Source organism: Melospiza georgiana, chromosome 24 (genome assembly GCF_028018845.1).
Source record: "Melospiza georgiana isolate bMelGeo1 chromosome 24, bMelGeo1.pri, whole genome shotgun sequence".
Lineage (NCBI taxonomy): Eukaryota > Metazoa > Chordata > Aves > Passeriformes > Passerellidae > Melospiza > Melospiza georgiana.
In genome coordinates, this window is record NC_080453.1 from 8,256,614 (window position 1) to 8,271,752 (window position 15,139).

At 53.2% G+C, this 15,139-nt stretch overlaps 1 protein-coding gene across 1 annotated transcript; it reads left to right on the forward strand.

The window, feature by feature from the left end:
- The first annotated feature begins 1,065 nt into the window (after nucleotides 1–1,065).
- LOC131093057 (bone morphogenetic protein 8B-like) lies at nucleotides 1,066–14,873 on the forward strand. The gene is made up of 7 exons (XM_058040055.1): nucleotides 1,066–1,453; nucleotides 8,224–8,419; nucleotides 9,924–10,072; nucleotides 10,599–10,793; nucleotides 11,316–11,395; nucleotides 11,701–11,811; nucleotides 13,696–14,873. The coding sequence occupies exons 1-7, from the start codon at nucleotides 1,066–1,068 to the stop codon at nucleotides 13,843–13,845; spliced, it is 1,269 nt and encodes a 422-aa protein (XP_057896038.1). The 3' UTR covers nucleotides 13,846–14,873.
- The last annotated feature ends 266 nt before the right edge of the window (nucleotides 14,874–15,139 follow it).

Below are 15,139 nucleotides of genomic sequence, written 5' to 3' on the forward strand. Positions count from 1 at the left end.
GCAGTGGCTGTGGGATTCAGGGGGTGTTTGCACCCAGGTTTTCTTGTGGGATGGAGCAGGGAACCGCCCAGCCCCAAAATTAAAGTGGTCCAGGTGGGTGGGTGAGGCTCAGTGGGGTGGGGAAGGGATGAAAGGGGGTATCCAAGGGTTTGGCTGGCCTTGGGAGGATTTCTCAGGTGGGTGAGTGTCCCCAGCTGTGTTTGTTCAGGGATTTGGGTGCCAGTACCCCTGGGTTTGGTTTCCCTCAAGGGTGAGTGTCCCCAGGTGTGAGTATTTCTGGATTTGGGTGCCAGTGAAGGTGGACACCCCTGGGTTTGGTTTCCATCAAGGGTGAGTGTCCCCAGGTGTGAATATTCATGGATTTGGGTGCCAGTGAGGGTGGACACCCCTGGGTTTGGTTGCCTACAAAGGGGAAGCCTCCTTAGGGGTGGGTGCCCATGGGGTGAGCATCCCTAGGAATGGATCTCCATGCATTTGTGCACCCACGAGCAGGAGCATCCCTAGGGATGGCTTTGGGTGTGAGTGAGGGTGGGAACCCAGGGCTTTGGGTGCCCACGAGGACAAGCATCCCCAGGGATGGATTCCCATGAATTTGGGTCTCCACATCTTTGGGTGCCCACGAGGACAAGCATCCCCAGGGATGGATTCCCATGAATTTGGGTCTCCACAGCTTTGGGTGCCCACCAGGACAAGCATGCCCAGGGATGGGTTTCTATGAATTTATGTCTCCACAGCTTTGGGTGCCCAGGAGGACAAGCATCCCTAGGGATGAGTTCCTATGAATTTGGGTCTCCACGGTTTTGGCTACCCACGAGGACAACATCCCCAGGGATGGATTCCCATGCCTTTGGGTCTCCACAACTTTGTGTTCCGGCCGCTCCTCATGCCCAGCGATGCTCCCCGTGCCCCGCAGCCGCCGGGCGGGGAGGGCCGGGGCGGTGCCGCTGCCGGGACCGTCCCTTTCCCTCTCCCCGCCGGGGCGGGCCGGGGCCGGGGCCGCAGCCGGGGCCGTGCCGGTGCCCGGGGCCGCTCCGCACCGGGCGGGCGGGGGCTCCCGGCGGTGCCATGGGCCGCGGCGGGGCCGTGGCGCTGCTCTGGCTGGCGGCCGCGCTGTGCCAGCTGGGCACGGGCAGCGCCCTCCGCCGCCGGCCGCACGCCGCCGGGGTCCCGCAGCGGCGGCTGAGCGGCGGCGAGCGGCGGGACGTGCAGCGGGAGATCCTGGCCGTGCTGGGGCTGCCCGGCCGGCCCCGGCCCCGCGCCCCCGCCGCCGCCGCCGCCGCGCCGCTCTTCATGCTCGATCTGTACCACGCCGTGGCCGGCGAGGAGGAGGAGGAGGAGGAGGGTGAGGAAGCGGCGGTGTCGCGGCCGGTGCTCACCGGGCTCAGCACGCAGAGCCCCCCGCCCGGCAGCGTCGTGAGCCGCGCTGACACCGTGGTCAGCCTCGTTAATATGGGTGAGAAACGGCACCGGGGGTACCGGGGCTACCGGGGGTACCGGAGTGCGCGGGGCACCGGGAGGAGCGGAGCGCACCGAGGGTACCGGGGGTAACGGGATGTGCGGGCAGGATCCCGGAGGTTTTGGCAGGACCGGGGGCACCAGGACGATCGGAGCGCACGGGGATGATCCGGGTGGTTTAGGCAGGACCGGGGTACCGGGATGTGCGGGGTACCGGGAGGACCGGAGCGCACCGGGAGGTACCGCTGGTACCGGGATGTGCGGGCAGGATCCCGGCGGGTTTGGCAGGACCGGGGGCACCGGGACGGTGGGAACACACAGGGATGATCCAGTTGGTTTAGGCAGGACCGGGGAGGACCAGAGCGCACGGAGGAACCGGGTGGACCAAAGCAGGACCGGCGAGGAGAGCCGGGAAGCACCGGGGGGACACCGGGGACGGGCACGGGGCTGAGCCGATGCCAGCCCCAGCTCCTGGTCCGTGATCGTGGTACCGGCGGCTCCGAGCATCCCTCCGGGTGGTTTCTCAGCCCTTGTTCAAATGAGGAACTTTTCTTCCCAAAGTTGAGCTCAGTAACGGGGAGAGGGACACGGTGGTGATGAGGGACACGGTGGCGGGGTGAAAGTGGCCGGGATGAGTCCCAGTTCCGCTTAAAAAGGAGGAAATGGAGAAGGAGAATGTCCTGCAGCGAGAAGGAGCCGAGGGAGGCTCCTCCACCCCCGCTGTCCCCGTTCCGGCGGGCACAAGGTGGGCAGAGAACGGGGCTCTGGTGCCCCTCGGTGGGACACTGAATCCCGGCTCCAAATAAACCCTCCGGGCTGCTGATTATTGCTGGAATCCCGTCCGGCTGCTTACCAGGCTCCAGCACCCCTCGTATTTCCAGGCAGCATCAGCGGGGCCAGAAACCCTCGGGATGGGATGAATCCTCTCGCAGGGCTGAACCCAGCGGGATTTGCAGGCCGGGAGTTGGGATATGCAGATTTTCCCTGCCCCTGCTCGTTGCTTTAAGGGATGTTTGGGTGCCCCGAGCAGAAAATTCCCCACAACCTCTGAGGGTGGGGAGAATCCCTACTCGGAGATGGGAGGCAGGGAGAGGGATCTGCACCCTTGGGAGGAGGTTTAGGCGAGGCAGGGGTTGTAGAGGTGTCTCTTACTCATTCCTACATCCCCTCTACCACTCGTGAGTGTGAGGAATCCCCCTGGAACAGACGCACCCAGAGCCCCGAGGGAACTGGTGCAGTTCAGCATCCTGGGAAAGCTGAGAGTGATGGAGACAAAAACTGAATCACCAAATCCCCTCAGCGCTTGGGGCAACAAGCACCAAATGAGCTTTAAAATGGTCAGGTCTGATGGCAACCACGGTGGGATGCTCAGGGGAGCATTTAGGAGATGGCACTGCTGACACAGGGGCATTGCTGCCCTTCCCAGAGCTCCTGGAGTAGCCAGGAGAGTTGTGGAGCACAGCTCCAGCCTTCCATTTGAATGGCTTTGATTTCTGCGGCTTCCTCAGCCCCTTCATGTTAATTAAATAAGGAGGGTTTTTTTTGTGGGAGAAGGCCAGCTCTCATTTGCATGCATAATTAGCTGCACAATTATCCTGATGGGGACATGCAAATGGGGTGAAGTCTGTGCCCCATCGGGCACTTGGACCTCTTTGGACCTGTGGGAGCCGCTCCCGACGGGCACTCCTTGTTCCTGGGAAGGTGGAGTGACAAAAATCCCAAAACACGGCCGGGTTTGGGGACAGGGGCAGCCCCAGCTGCGTTTGGGGATGGTGGATCATCCCATCCCATCCCATCCCATCCCATCCCATCCCATCCCATCCCATCCCATCCCATCCCATCCCAATTTCTGCTCCTCCTGCTTTGTGCTGTTCCTGTGCCCTCCCTGCAGCAGCCCGGTGGGATTTGGGGTTTTTAAGCCCCGGGTGAGGATGGGATTTGGGATTTCTCCTCAGCTGTAAGTCGTGGATACGGGCAGGGGTAATTGTGGAGCAGGGAGATGTGGAATGGGAAGGGGGTGAGGGCTCACAGCATCCCAGGGTACCACAGCACACACATCCCCCTTTCCATGCTGGCTCCAGATTTATTGCAAGGTGTCCCATGGCAAGGGCTTGGAATTAAATGATCTTTAAGGTTTCCCTGTGGCTGTTTCAGATGAACCCACAGCCAAAACATCTCCCTGGAAAATCCAGGGAGCACTGGAGAGGAACCCAAAAACAGCCACAGCACCTCAGGCACCTCAGGGCACCCTGAGTGTGGGGTGGAAGCATCCTGTGCCGAGGTGCCAGTGCTCTCTCTGGACCCTCTGTGTGGGATTTGATGGGAAAAGCTTCCCAAATAAATCCTTGGCATCCTGTGCTGAGGTGCCAGTGCTCTCTCTGGACCCTCTGAGTGTGTTTTGATGGGAAAAACTTCCCAAATAAATCCTTGGCATCCTGTGCCGAGGTGCCAGTGCTCCCTATGGACCCTTTGAGTGTGTTTTGATGGGAAAATTTTCCCAAATAAATCCTTGGCATCCTGTGCCGAGGTGCCAGTGCTCCCTATGGACCCTTTGAGTGTGTTTTGATGGGAAAATCTTCCCAAATAAATCCTGGGATGCACCTGGGACAGGGTGCTCGTGGCTGAGCTCTGTGTCCTGCAGCTCCCAGTGCTCATCCCAGCAGGATGGAGGAAGCAAACTGGGAGTCTGGATGTGTTGGGAGAGCTCCTAAAATCCCTCCCCACTTCAGAAATCCTCCAGAGCTTATTTTTTTCCCCCCTGCTTGCTAGCAAAGGACAGCATCTTCCCTGCATCTCCTTTAAACCTATTTTGGGACGCAGAGCACTTGATGTGGTTGAATATCCTGGCATCTCCTTTTAATTTGGCGTCCGAAATGATCGTGGGGACCCACGGGGAGCAGCCAGGCCCGGTAATTACGAGTGGAGCACGGTTTGTAGGAGTTTATAGAAGGAAAAACGTGCAGCTAAGAATAACCTGGGCAGCAGGAGGAAGGGAAGGGTGGGATCTGGGAAGGGAGCTGGGAATGGGAGACACCAGGAGGCTCAGCTGAGGTGGAGCTGGGCATCCCCTGACAGAGGAACGGCCCCAAGGCTGTTTATATTGGTTTATCATCATTTTTAGATTATTTTGGAGGGTGATGGGAGCACACAGGGGCGCTCAGCTTTGGGGGAAGGTGCAGCAGCTCCTGGGGATGATGCCAAGGGAGAGCAAAGCTCCTGGGTTGGGCTTTTTTGGTGCCTCTGCTCCGCAATCCGGATCATCCACCCACAGATAATTGAGGGTTTATATTGGTTTATAATCATTTTTAGATTATTTTTTGGAGTAATGGGAGCACAGGGGGGCACTCAGCTTTGGGGGAAGGTGCAGCAACTCCTGGGGATGATACCAAAGGAGGAGGAAAGGAGAGCAAAGTGTTGAGTTGAGCTTTTTTGGTGCCTCTGCTCCTCAATCCTGATCATCTGCCCACAGATAATTGAGGGTTTATATTGGTTTATAATAAATTTTAGATTATTTTTGGGGGGTGATAGGAGGACAGAGGGGCACTGATCTTTGGGGGAAGCTCCTGGGGATGATGCCAAAGGAGGGGAAAAGGCGAACAAAGCGCTTGGGCTGGGCTTTTTTGGTGCCTCTGCTCCGCAATCCTGGTCATCTGCCCACAGATAATTGAGGGTTTATATTGCTTTATAATAATTTTTGTATTATTTTGGGGGGTGATGGGAGTGCAGAGGGGCACTCAGCTTTGGGGGAAGGGGCAGCAGTTCCTGGGGATGAGCAAAGATCCTGGGCTGGGCTTTTTTGGTGCCTCTGCTCCGCAATCCGGATCATCCACCCACAGATAATTGAGGGTTTATATTGGTTTATAATGATTTTTTATATTATTTTTGGGGGTAATGGGAGGACAGGGGGGACACAGCTTTGGGGGAAGGGGCAGCAGTTCCTGGGGATGATGCCAAAGGAGGGGAAAAGGCTAACAAAGCTCTTGGGCTGGGCTTTTTTGGTGCCTCTGCTCCGCAATCCGGATCATCCACCCACAGATAATTGAGGGTTGCTGGTGTGGCCGCGTCAAGCCGGAGCAGGGGCCGGTTCCCAGGCACCCTGGGCTCCCCAAACCGCCCTTTTGGGGCACCTCCAGCACACCCCCAGCAGCATCCGAGCAGCCACGGCTCTGCTGGGAGCTCGGGGAGGGGATTGCAGGGCTCCCATTTCACAGCAATTTTGGTTTTAGCAGCCGACACGGGGATGTTGAGCCCTCTCCAAAAACTCCAAGCTCCTGTTTGTGGCGCTCCAAGCTGCTGCTTGTGCCCCGGTGGTGGCACAGAAGGGGGAGCTTCTCCCTCAGTCCTCCCCTTACAAAGGGGTTCCCTTTTTTCCTCCCTGAAGCAGCAGAGAATCTGCAGTTTTAGTGCGACACAACAAGAATCCAGGGATTCCTCCCAGGATTTCATCCCAGACAGATCCAGCTTATTTGGTTCATCGAGGAGCTCAGCTAATTGCAGCCCAGCTAATTTTTGCGTTTCTCCTGCTGCCAGGGTGTCCCTGGGCTCCCCTCCCACCGAATTTGCCTTCAACCCTGGACCCCTCCATCACCTCCACACCAACAGGAAATTTTCATTTTAAAAAAAATTTTTAGAGGCCGTCACTTTAGGGGACAAAAATCACCTTTTTGGCTTTTTAATCTGGTGTGGGGTCACTGTGGCCCTGACAAAAAAAATCCTTCTGCACATCCCTGGGTGAGGGTGCAGCTACAGCCAAAGATTTTGGAGCAAAAATGACCAAAAACACACAAGGGGACACCTGGAGTGTCCCCTGCACTGATGTGGGACACTCACAGGGGGATTATCAGCGCTGAAAAAACAGAGGTGATTATTCTGCTCGCATTCTGGGGGGAACTAAAGGATTTTTGTGAGCACCACGAGGCCCCAAGAATCCAGAAGAATAAAACCCACGCCAGGATGGGGCGGTGGAAGAAATGGAAAAGAGGGAAGGGCCTGAGGGACTGCAGAGGGTTTGGGGGGCTCCGTGTGCCCCCCGATGCCCACAGGTGCCCACAGCATCCTCCTGCCCAGCTGGCAGCCACCACCAGGGCAGGAAACGCTCTCCGCATCCGCCCGGCTCTTTTTATAACACGGCTTGTGGTGAGGGCCGGGAGCTGCAGCGAATGTGGGATTTGAAAAAACAAAACCAAAAAAAAAAAAAAAGGGGCAAAAAAAAAAAATAAAAAGAGGAAAAAATAAGAAGGGAAAAAAAAAACCAAACTTGTGGGTATGTGAGTAAAATCTTGAGGTTGGGTTTGGAGGGATGCGCTGCTCCCTCCAATATATGTGTATATGTATATATATATTTTTAAATATATTTTTATATTTTAATATATTTATATATTTATTTTAATATATTTATATATTATATTATAAATATATATTTATATTATTTTTATATTTATATAAACTTATTTTTATATATTATAAAATATATATTATATATTTTGATATATGATATACAAATAATAGATATTTTATATATATTTATAATTTATATTATATATAAATATATATTAAATCATATATAAAAATATATATTATTTATATATCATATATAAAAATATATAATATATAATTATATTATTTATATATCAATATATATAATTATATTAGTTATGTTTATTTATTTATATGTAATGTTACATATTTATAATTTATATTTTCTATAAGTACATATTATTTTATAAATATCATATAAGTATATTTTATATATTTATATATATTTATCTTTTTATATATAATATATATTTTTATATATTAGGAATGGCAAGCTTATGGTGGATTAAATTTGGAATATATCTCCCCTGGAATTGGTTAAAAAATGTGTTTTAAATGGTTTTTTGTTTTTTTTTTTTTTTTTTTTAGTTAATTATTTAGTTTACTTTTAAAACTAAGCACCAGGTTACATTGCTTTTGTGCCTGAAGCAGGAGAAGCTTTAGTCACATTGAATCATATTTAATCATAAACTTTAATTACACTCAGACCAGGAAGATTGGGATATTTTTAAAGAACAATTTGAAGGAAATAATTGCACATTAGCAAAACTGCGGGGGCTGCATTACCATAGAGAAAGGAAGGTTTATTCTTTATGGACGAACAAAATAAAATCAGATTTTTCCCGTCCCAGTGTGATGGAGAAATAAAGTGTTTTCAGGAAAAAAGGGAGGGGTTTCTTTACAAAGCAGTGACCTGATAATCCCTCCCAACTCCCCAAAAATACACAGGATAAAAATTTTTATTTGTGGCTAAATTTTACTTATGGACAAGTCTTTACTTGTGATATCCAGTGATGGCCCTGATGAGACCTGGGCTTGTCTGCTGCAAGAAAAGTTCGGAAAACCCCAATTTTTGCCCCAAAACCTCATTTTTTTTGGTGTGTTTTCCACCTTTTGATGAAGTACAGAAGGCTGCTAAAGCCTGGCACATTCTCTGTGCTCCTCCCATAGCCAGCGTTTGCGCTTTTAATTTGAATTTATTTTGATTGTAATTACTAATAGAGGAAGAGGGCTGGGAGGGGAAGCTGGTGGGTTTACAGCGAAATAAATTGCAGAAATAGGGGAGGCTGATCCAGATCCAAACCCTCGGGAGACGGGAAGAAACGGGAACTTCCAACCAAGGGCGAGCGCCTCAAAACCAGCGCGTTTATCCCCAAAATCCACTCGCTGGCGTTCAGCGGGGATGTTCTAGGCTTGTCCCGGCCATTCTTGAGCCCTTTTTTCCCTCCTCAGTGGAGCAGGACAGGGACCTTTTGTCGCCCAAGCCCTACTGGAAGGAGTTCAGGTTCGACCTGACGCAGGTGCCGGCGGGAGAGGCCGTGACGGCCGCCGAGTTCCGAATTTACAAATCCCGGGGCGCCGTCCCCAGGCACGGCAACAGCAGCCTGCACGTCAGCATCTACGAGGTGGCTGCACAGCATTCCAACAGGTCAGGGGCTGGGAAAGGGGTGGGAATGAGGATGAGGAGGGTGGGAGTGGGGATGGAGGCGAGGGGAGTGGGGATGGTGCGGAGAAAATGGTGCGGGGCGATGGGGGTGGGAGTGGGGGTGAGGATGAAGGCGATGGGGTGGGGATGAAGAAGAGGGGAAGGGAATGGGAATGGGGGTGAAAATGATGGCAGTGGAGGTGAGGGTGAAGGTGATGGGTGTGGAAAAGGGTGTGGGAGTGAAGGAGACGTGAAGGGAACGGGGATAGGAATGGAGATGGTGGGAATGGGTGTGAGGATGAAGGTGATGGGGGTGGGAATGAAGGGGATGGGAAGGGAATGAAGATGGTGGGAATGGGAATGAGGATGAAGGTGATGGGGGTGGAAAAGGGTGTGGGAATGAAGGAGAGAGGAAGAAAATGGGGATAGGAGCGAAGATGATGGGAATGGGGATGAGGATGAAAGTGGGAGTGAAGGAGATGGGAAGGGAACAGGGATAGGAATGAAGATGACGGGAATGGGATGAAGATGAAGGTGATGGGGGTGGGAATGAAGGAGAGGGGAAAGAATTAAGATGGTGGGAATGAGGGTGAGGATGAAGGTGGTGGGAGTGAAGGAGAGGGGAAGGGAATGGGAATAGGAGTGAAGATGATGGGAATGGGGGTGAGGATGAAGGTAGGAATGAAGGAGATGGGAATGAAGGAGATGGGATGGGAACAGGGATAGGAATGAAGATGATGGGAATGGGATGAAGATGAAGGTGATGGGGGTGAGAAGGAAGGAGATGGGAAGAAAATGGGAATAGGAGTGAAGATGATGGGAATGGGGATGAAGATGAAGGTGATGGGGGCGGAAAAGGGTGTGGGAGTGAAGGAGATGGGAAGGGAACGGGGATAGGAGTGAAGAGGATGGGAATGGGGGTGAGGATGAAGGAGATGGGCATGGGAATGGATACAAGGTTAATGGGGATAGAGACTTAAAATGGGAAGGGGGAAAAGGTTAATGGAGATAGGGACTGAAAATGGGAATGGAAACAAGGATAATGGGGATGGGGATAGGGAGAAAAATGGGGATGAAGATGATGGGAATAAGTGTGGGTACAGGAATGAAGATAGGAGTGGGAATGGAACTGAAGGGAAAGGGGTTGGAACTGAAGAAGAGGAGAATGGGGTTGGGAATGGGGTGATGGGGATGGAAATGAAGGGGATGGGAACTGGGATGAAGATGGGGACAGGAACGGGGAGCAGCCCCAGGCTTTCCCTCCCGCCCCACCCGCAGCGGCACCGCCGTGTCCGGCGGCTCCCACACCTTCCCCAGGGCGGTGCCACGCCCTGCATCTCCACCTGGGCACCGAGGGAGCTTTTCCCAGGACACCCCCGCGGTGTCCAGCACCCCAGAGCCGGGATGTGCCCGGGCACAGCTCCCAGGAGTCATCCCCATCCATTATCCCACCCAAACAGCCCTTTGGGTGCTGTTACTCACCTGCTGCTTCCCCCTGTTCCCGCAGGGAATCCGACCTGTTCCTGCTGGATGTGCAGGAGCTGCGCGCTGGGACGGAGGGCTGGCTGGTGTTTGATGTCACAGCTGCCAGCAGCCACTGGGCAGTGGAGCAGAAATACACCCTGGGGCTGCGGCTCTACGTGGAGACGGATGATGGTGAGCCTGCCCCACCTGCCTGCGGAGTTTGGGGGCAAATTCCCCGGAATTGGGGTCCTCTCGGTGCTGTGGATGTGCTTGGGGGGGTTTGATCTCAGTGCAGTTTTGAACTTCCAGCTCTGATGGGTGCCAGCAATCTGGGTTTGCAGGTTCTGATGGCTGTGGACTGTAATTAAGCTCATTAATAGTTAATGAGCTCCTTACCTGGAGGGATCCTCTGTGTGTGTGGCTGAGGATTAACCCTCTTTTCCCCATGGGATTAAATCTGCTCCAGCAGTGTCTTTTCCAGGTGGGAAGGCACATGGAGAGCAGCTCCTCTTCCATGAGAGGAGGAACCACAGCCCCATCCATTCCTTGGGGTGAAGGACAAAATCACTTTTAATTCTGAATTAGCCCCACGTCACCATTTCACGCTGGCATGCCAAAACCACACCTCCTGCTGCAAATTTCCTGTATTTTTCACCTCTGCTTTAACCAAAGCAGTTCCATCTGAGGCCAAACCCCCAGGATGGTCCTGTCCCTGCAGGGCACAGCGTGGATCCGGGCTCTGCCGGGCTCCTGGGGCGAAGGGGACCCCGCTCCAAGCAGCCCTTCATGGTGACATTCTTCCGGGCCAGCCCCAGCCCCTCCCGTGTCACACGAGCAGCCAAACCCGCCAGGAGGAGACAGCACAAGAAATCCAACGACCTCCCGCACCCAAACAAGCTCCCAGGGATTTTTGGTAAGGTGTTTCCTGCAGGAGGAGGGGTGTCCCTATGGAAAACTCGAGGCTCTGCTCATCAGCACCGTGAAATCCCAAATTTTTTTTGGCCCAAGGGAAGCAGAGCAAAAAGTCCTGAGGTTTTAGGGCTGGAGGTTTTTGTAGTTTGGGAGGTGCTGAGAGGGTTTGGGTTGGATGCCCTCAAGGAAATGGTGTTTTGTGAGCGTGTCAGGATTACTGAATATTGGAATTTTTTGCCTCATTGCCCTTGGCTTTGGAGCCCTGGGAAGGTGTCACAGCTCCAGAAAGCTCAGGCAGGAGGGGAGCAGGAAGGCCTGAGTTTGGGAAACCCTCAAAGCGAGCAAAGCTGGGCTTTAGCCCTTCCAAAGCTGAATACCAATTTATAGGCCAGTCTGGAGCTGCTTTTCCCTTTGTGCAGCAACAAAGGCTCCTCTCCTTTGGCTCTCCTGGGTTAATCCCAATCCCCAGGGGGTGAATCCCACCCAATTCCATGGCTGAAATCCCTGTTCTCTTGTCCCACAGATGTTGTGCACCCCACGGATGGGCGGCAGGTCTGCCGGCGCCACGAGCTCTACGTCAGCTTCCAGGACCTTGGCTGGCTGGTACTTGTCTGCTGGGAGAAGTAAATGACCAAAAAACACCCAAAAAAACCCCCCTCTATCATTCCATTTCCCCCCTCTGGGCTCCCTCCCAGGAGAATGCTGCCCATGGAACCATCCCAGGAGCTGGGAAGGCAAACGGGAACAGCCACAACCCCAATCCCCACCGGCGACCCCGAACAACTCATGGCTGATCCAGAAAAACCAAAAATAAACCCTTGCTGAGCTGTTTGTGCAGGTGGGAATGGATGAGGGGGCACAGAAGGGTTAAACCCTTGGTGTAATCCCAATTTTTGCTATTTTTGCAGGACTGGGTGATTGCTCCACAGGGATACTCAGCCTACTACTGCGAGGGGGAGTGCGCATTCCCGCTGGACTCGTGCATGAACGCCACCAACCACGCCATCCTGCAGTCCCTGGTCAGTGCAGGGCAGCCCTGGGGGGACATCCAGGGCCCTGGGGAGCACTCAGAGCCCGAGGATGAGCTGGGATTTTGGGATGAGCAAGGCTGGGTTTGGGGTGTTCAGGTGGGAGGGCGCAGTCGGGATCCCGACTGGAATAAAGAACCATGCGTGCACATCTGGGTGGGTGAAGGCACATCTGGGTGGGTTCATGCCCATCTAGGTGGGTGCTCACACATCTGGGTGGGTTCATGCCCATCTAGGTGGGTGCTCACACATCTGGGTGGGTTCATGCCCATCTAGGTGGGTGCTCACACATCTGGGTGGGTTCATGCCCATCTAGGTGGGTGCTCACACATCTGGGTGGGTTTTTGCCCATCTGGGTGGGTTCATGCCCATCTAGGTGGGTGCTCGCACATCTGGATGGGTTTTTGCCTATCTGGGTGGGTTCATGCCCATCTAGGTGGATGCTCGCACATCTGGATGGGTTTTTGCCCATCTGGGTGGGTTCATGCCCATCTAGGTGGCTGCTCACACATCTGGATGGGCTGCTCACACATCTGGGTGGCTGCTCACAGGCTGGCCCCCACCACAAGCTGACAGGAGGTCCCAATATGGAATTTCAAGGCATTTGTGGACATACCCAGAGTGAGGGCACAAAGCTCTGTCCCTCACCCTCAACCAGAGCCGAATTTTGCCATCCCAGAGCTCCCTCACCTCTTGATGTTCTGACTGCTCCATTTTTAACAGCAGCTGGGGCAAAATTAATTATTTCTGACAGATTAATGATCCCTCTGCCCTGGCAGTGAAATGAGGAGCAGAGACAAGCCCAGGGCACACCAGAGCTCCCCCAAAAAACTCTCAGTGTCATCCCTGCATCCTCCTCTCCAGGCTGTCCCTCAGGCTTTACCCACAGCCCCAGCACCCAAACGTTGGGCTCAGCACATTCCCAGCCAGAAAAGCTTCAATGCCTTGGGTTTGTTTTTTTCCCAAACCCACCCCACATCCCAGCCAGGGCTTTAATTTCTGGAATTTCCTGCCCTGTGAGTGTTTGGTTTCCCAATGGCAGAGCCCGCCCGGCTCCGGTGCTCGCGGTTAATTACAGGGAGCGCCGAGCCCTCGGCCCGGCCTTTGAAGGTGTTTTAATTTTGACACTAACAAAAACTTCCAGGGGCTGGGAACCGTCCAGGGAGGGGCTTTTTCCCCCCCCCACCTTACACCCACCCATCGCCCCCAAAGCCGGCGCTGTTCCCAAAGCGGAGCTGCTGGGGCAGGATGTGAATCACCTGGAGCCGGCCCTGCTGGGAAGAGCCAGGGCAAAGGCGGCTGTGGAGCCGTGCCAGCCCCCAGCCTGAGCTGCAAATAGCAGGGTTGGACAGCAAAAACACCGGACTTCCGAGCTGGGAGAGCTCGGCTGCCCCTGCTGTAAATGAATCGCACATGTCGGGGCTCCCGTGGGCTGCCAGCCTCCTCCAGCCCCTGCAGGAAAACACTGGGTAACGCCTGTCCCCAGCAGGGAAAAGCCATCCCAGAGTGCAGCCCTGCTCACAGAGGTGTTGTGGATTTTAGGGTTTAAGTTTGGGGTGGAGAATCTCTGTTGGAACGCACCGGAGCCTGACCCGTGCTGTGCTGATTTATGGGGTTTTTTTTTATTTTAGTCATTTGTCTGTTTTTGTGAGAAAAAAGGGCCCTGAAATCCCAAATTAATGAAGGGGCTGCCTGGCCCACGCAGTGCCACGAGCCCTGATCCAATGTAAACCGCAGCAGGGACTGCCTGGAGTTTAGAATAAATATTTTTGCAAAAAGATGGAAATAATCCCCCCATTCACCCGGGGTTTTTTTGGTTGGTTTGCTGCCTGGAGCCACGTTTGCTGGCACTGACGGGCTCCATCCATCCCCCAGGTCCACCTGATGAAGCCTGAGGCCGTGCCCAAGGCGTGCTGTGCCCCCACCAAGCTCAGTGCCACCTCTGTCCTCTACTACGACAGCAACAACAACGTCATCCTCAAAAAGCACAGGAACATGGTGGTGAAATCCTGCGGCTGCCACTGATGGACAGGTCCCATCCCTGCCCCTGGATGTCCCTTTCCCACCCCTGAGTGTCCCATTCCCACCCCTGAGTGTCCCATTCCTGCCCCTGGATGTCCCATTCCCACCCCTGAGTGTCCCATTCCCACCCCTGAGTGTCCCTTTCCCATCTCTGAGTGCCCCATTCCCATCCCTGGATGTCCCATTCCCACCCCTGGATGTCCCTTTCCCACTCCTGAGTGCCCCATTCCCATCCCTGGATGTCCCATTCCCACCCCTGAGTGTCCCATTCCCATTCTTGAGTGTCTCAATCCCATTCCTGAGTGTCCCATCCCCACCCTGGATGTCCCATTCCCACTCCTGGATGTCCCATTTCCATCCCTGAGTGTCCCATTGCCATCTCTGGATATCCCATTCCTGTCCAAGTGTCCAACTCCCATGCCTGGATGTCCCATTCCCATTCTTGGGTGTCTCAATCCCATTCCTGAATGTCCCATCCCCACCTCTGAGTGTCCCATCCCCATTCCTGAGCGTCCCCTCCCATTCCCACCAGAGCAATGTGACCCCAGGTTATGCATGGAACAGGAGCATTGTGGGCTGCAGCAGAGCAAAATCCATCAATAATAATAATAATTAATAATAAAATCCAAAAATAAACCCCTCCCACCCCTTTCTAGAAGTGGATGTAAATAATATAAAACTTCCTTTTTCTTGTCCTGCTTGATGACACACAGATATATACAAACATATATATATATATATTTAGGAAAGAGAGGATTTTTGGCTGATTCTGTTTTGTCTGTGACTGATGAGCTTTCCCTGTGCTGGAGGCATTTTTGGGGGGCAGGCAGCATCCAGGTTTCTCTGGGACTGAGCTGTTTCTAGCTGTGTATTTCTCCACTAACCCATCTCTACCCAAGTGCTTTTAATTCCCTTAATGAAAATATCATCAGCCAATTAAGCAGCTGGCTGACTAAACCCCCTCCTGTTTACCCAAAGTTCACCAAACTCAGCCAGCTGGAAAAAAAATAAAATATCCATATTGAGCTACAGCACTGTTATAAAATAAACGCAAAGTTTGGAAAGTAAACACGGAGTTTCTCTTGCTCTTTGTTTTTTAATGTCACAGCACAACAGGGCTCTGTTCAGAGGGCCTTTTGCAATGAAAAAAAGACTCAGAACTGGCTAAAATTGTACCTATTTGCTTGAAAATGAGCCCTGATGTGAGTTTTAGGTCAGGCTGTGCCCATCCCGTGGGCTCCCAGCTGGGCTGTGACCAGTCCCAGGCAGCTTCCCCAGGTTATTTGCACAATTAAAT

Coding starts and splice junctions, on each gene's coding strand:
- LOC131093057 (XM_058040055.1), top strand. CDS start 1,066: ATGGGCCGCGGCGGGGCCGTGGCGCTGCTCTGGCTGGCGGCCGCGCTG. Junction 1,454..8,223: donor GGTCAGCCTCGTTAATATGG/GTGAGAAACGGC, acceptor TTCCCTCCTCAG/TGGAGCAGGACAGGGACCTT. Junction 8,420..9,923: donor GCTGCACAGCATTCCAACAG/GTCAGGGGCTGG, acceptor CTGTTCCCGCAG/GGAATCCGACCTGTTCCTGC.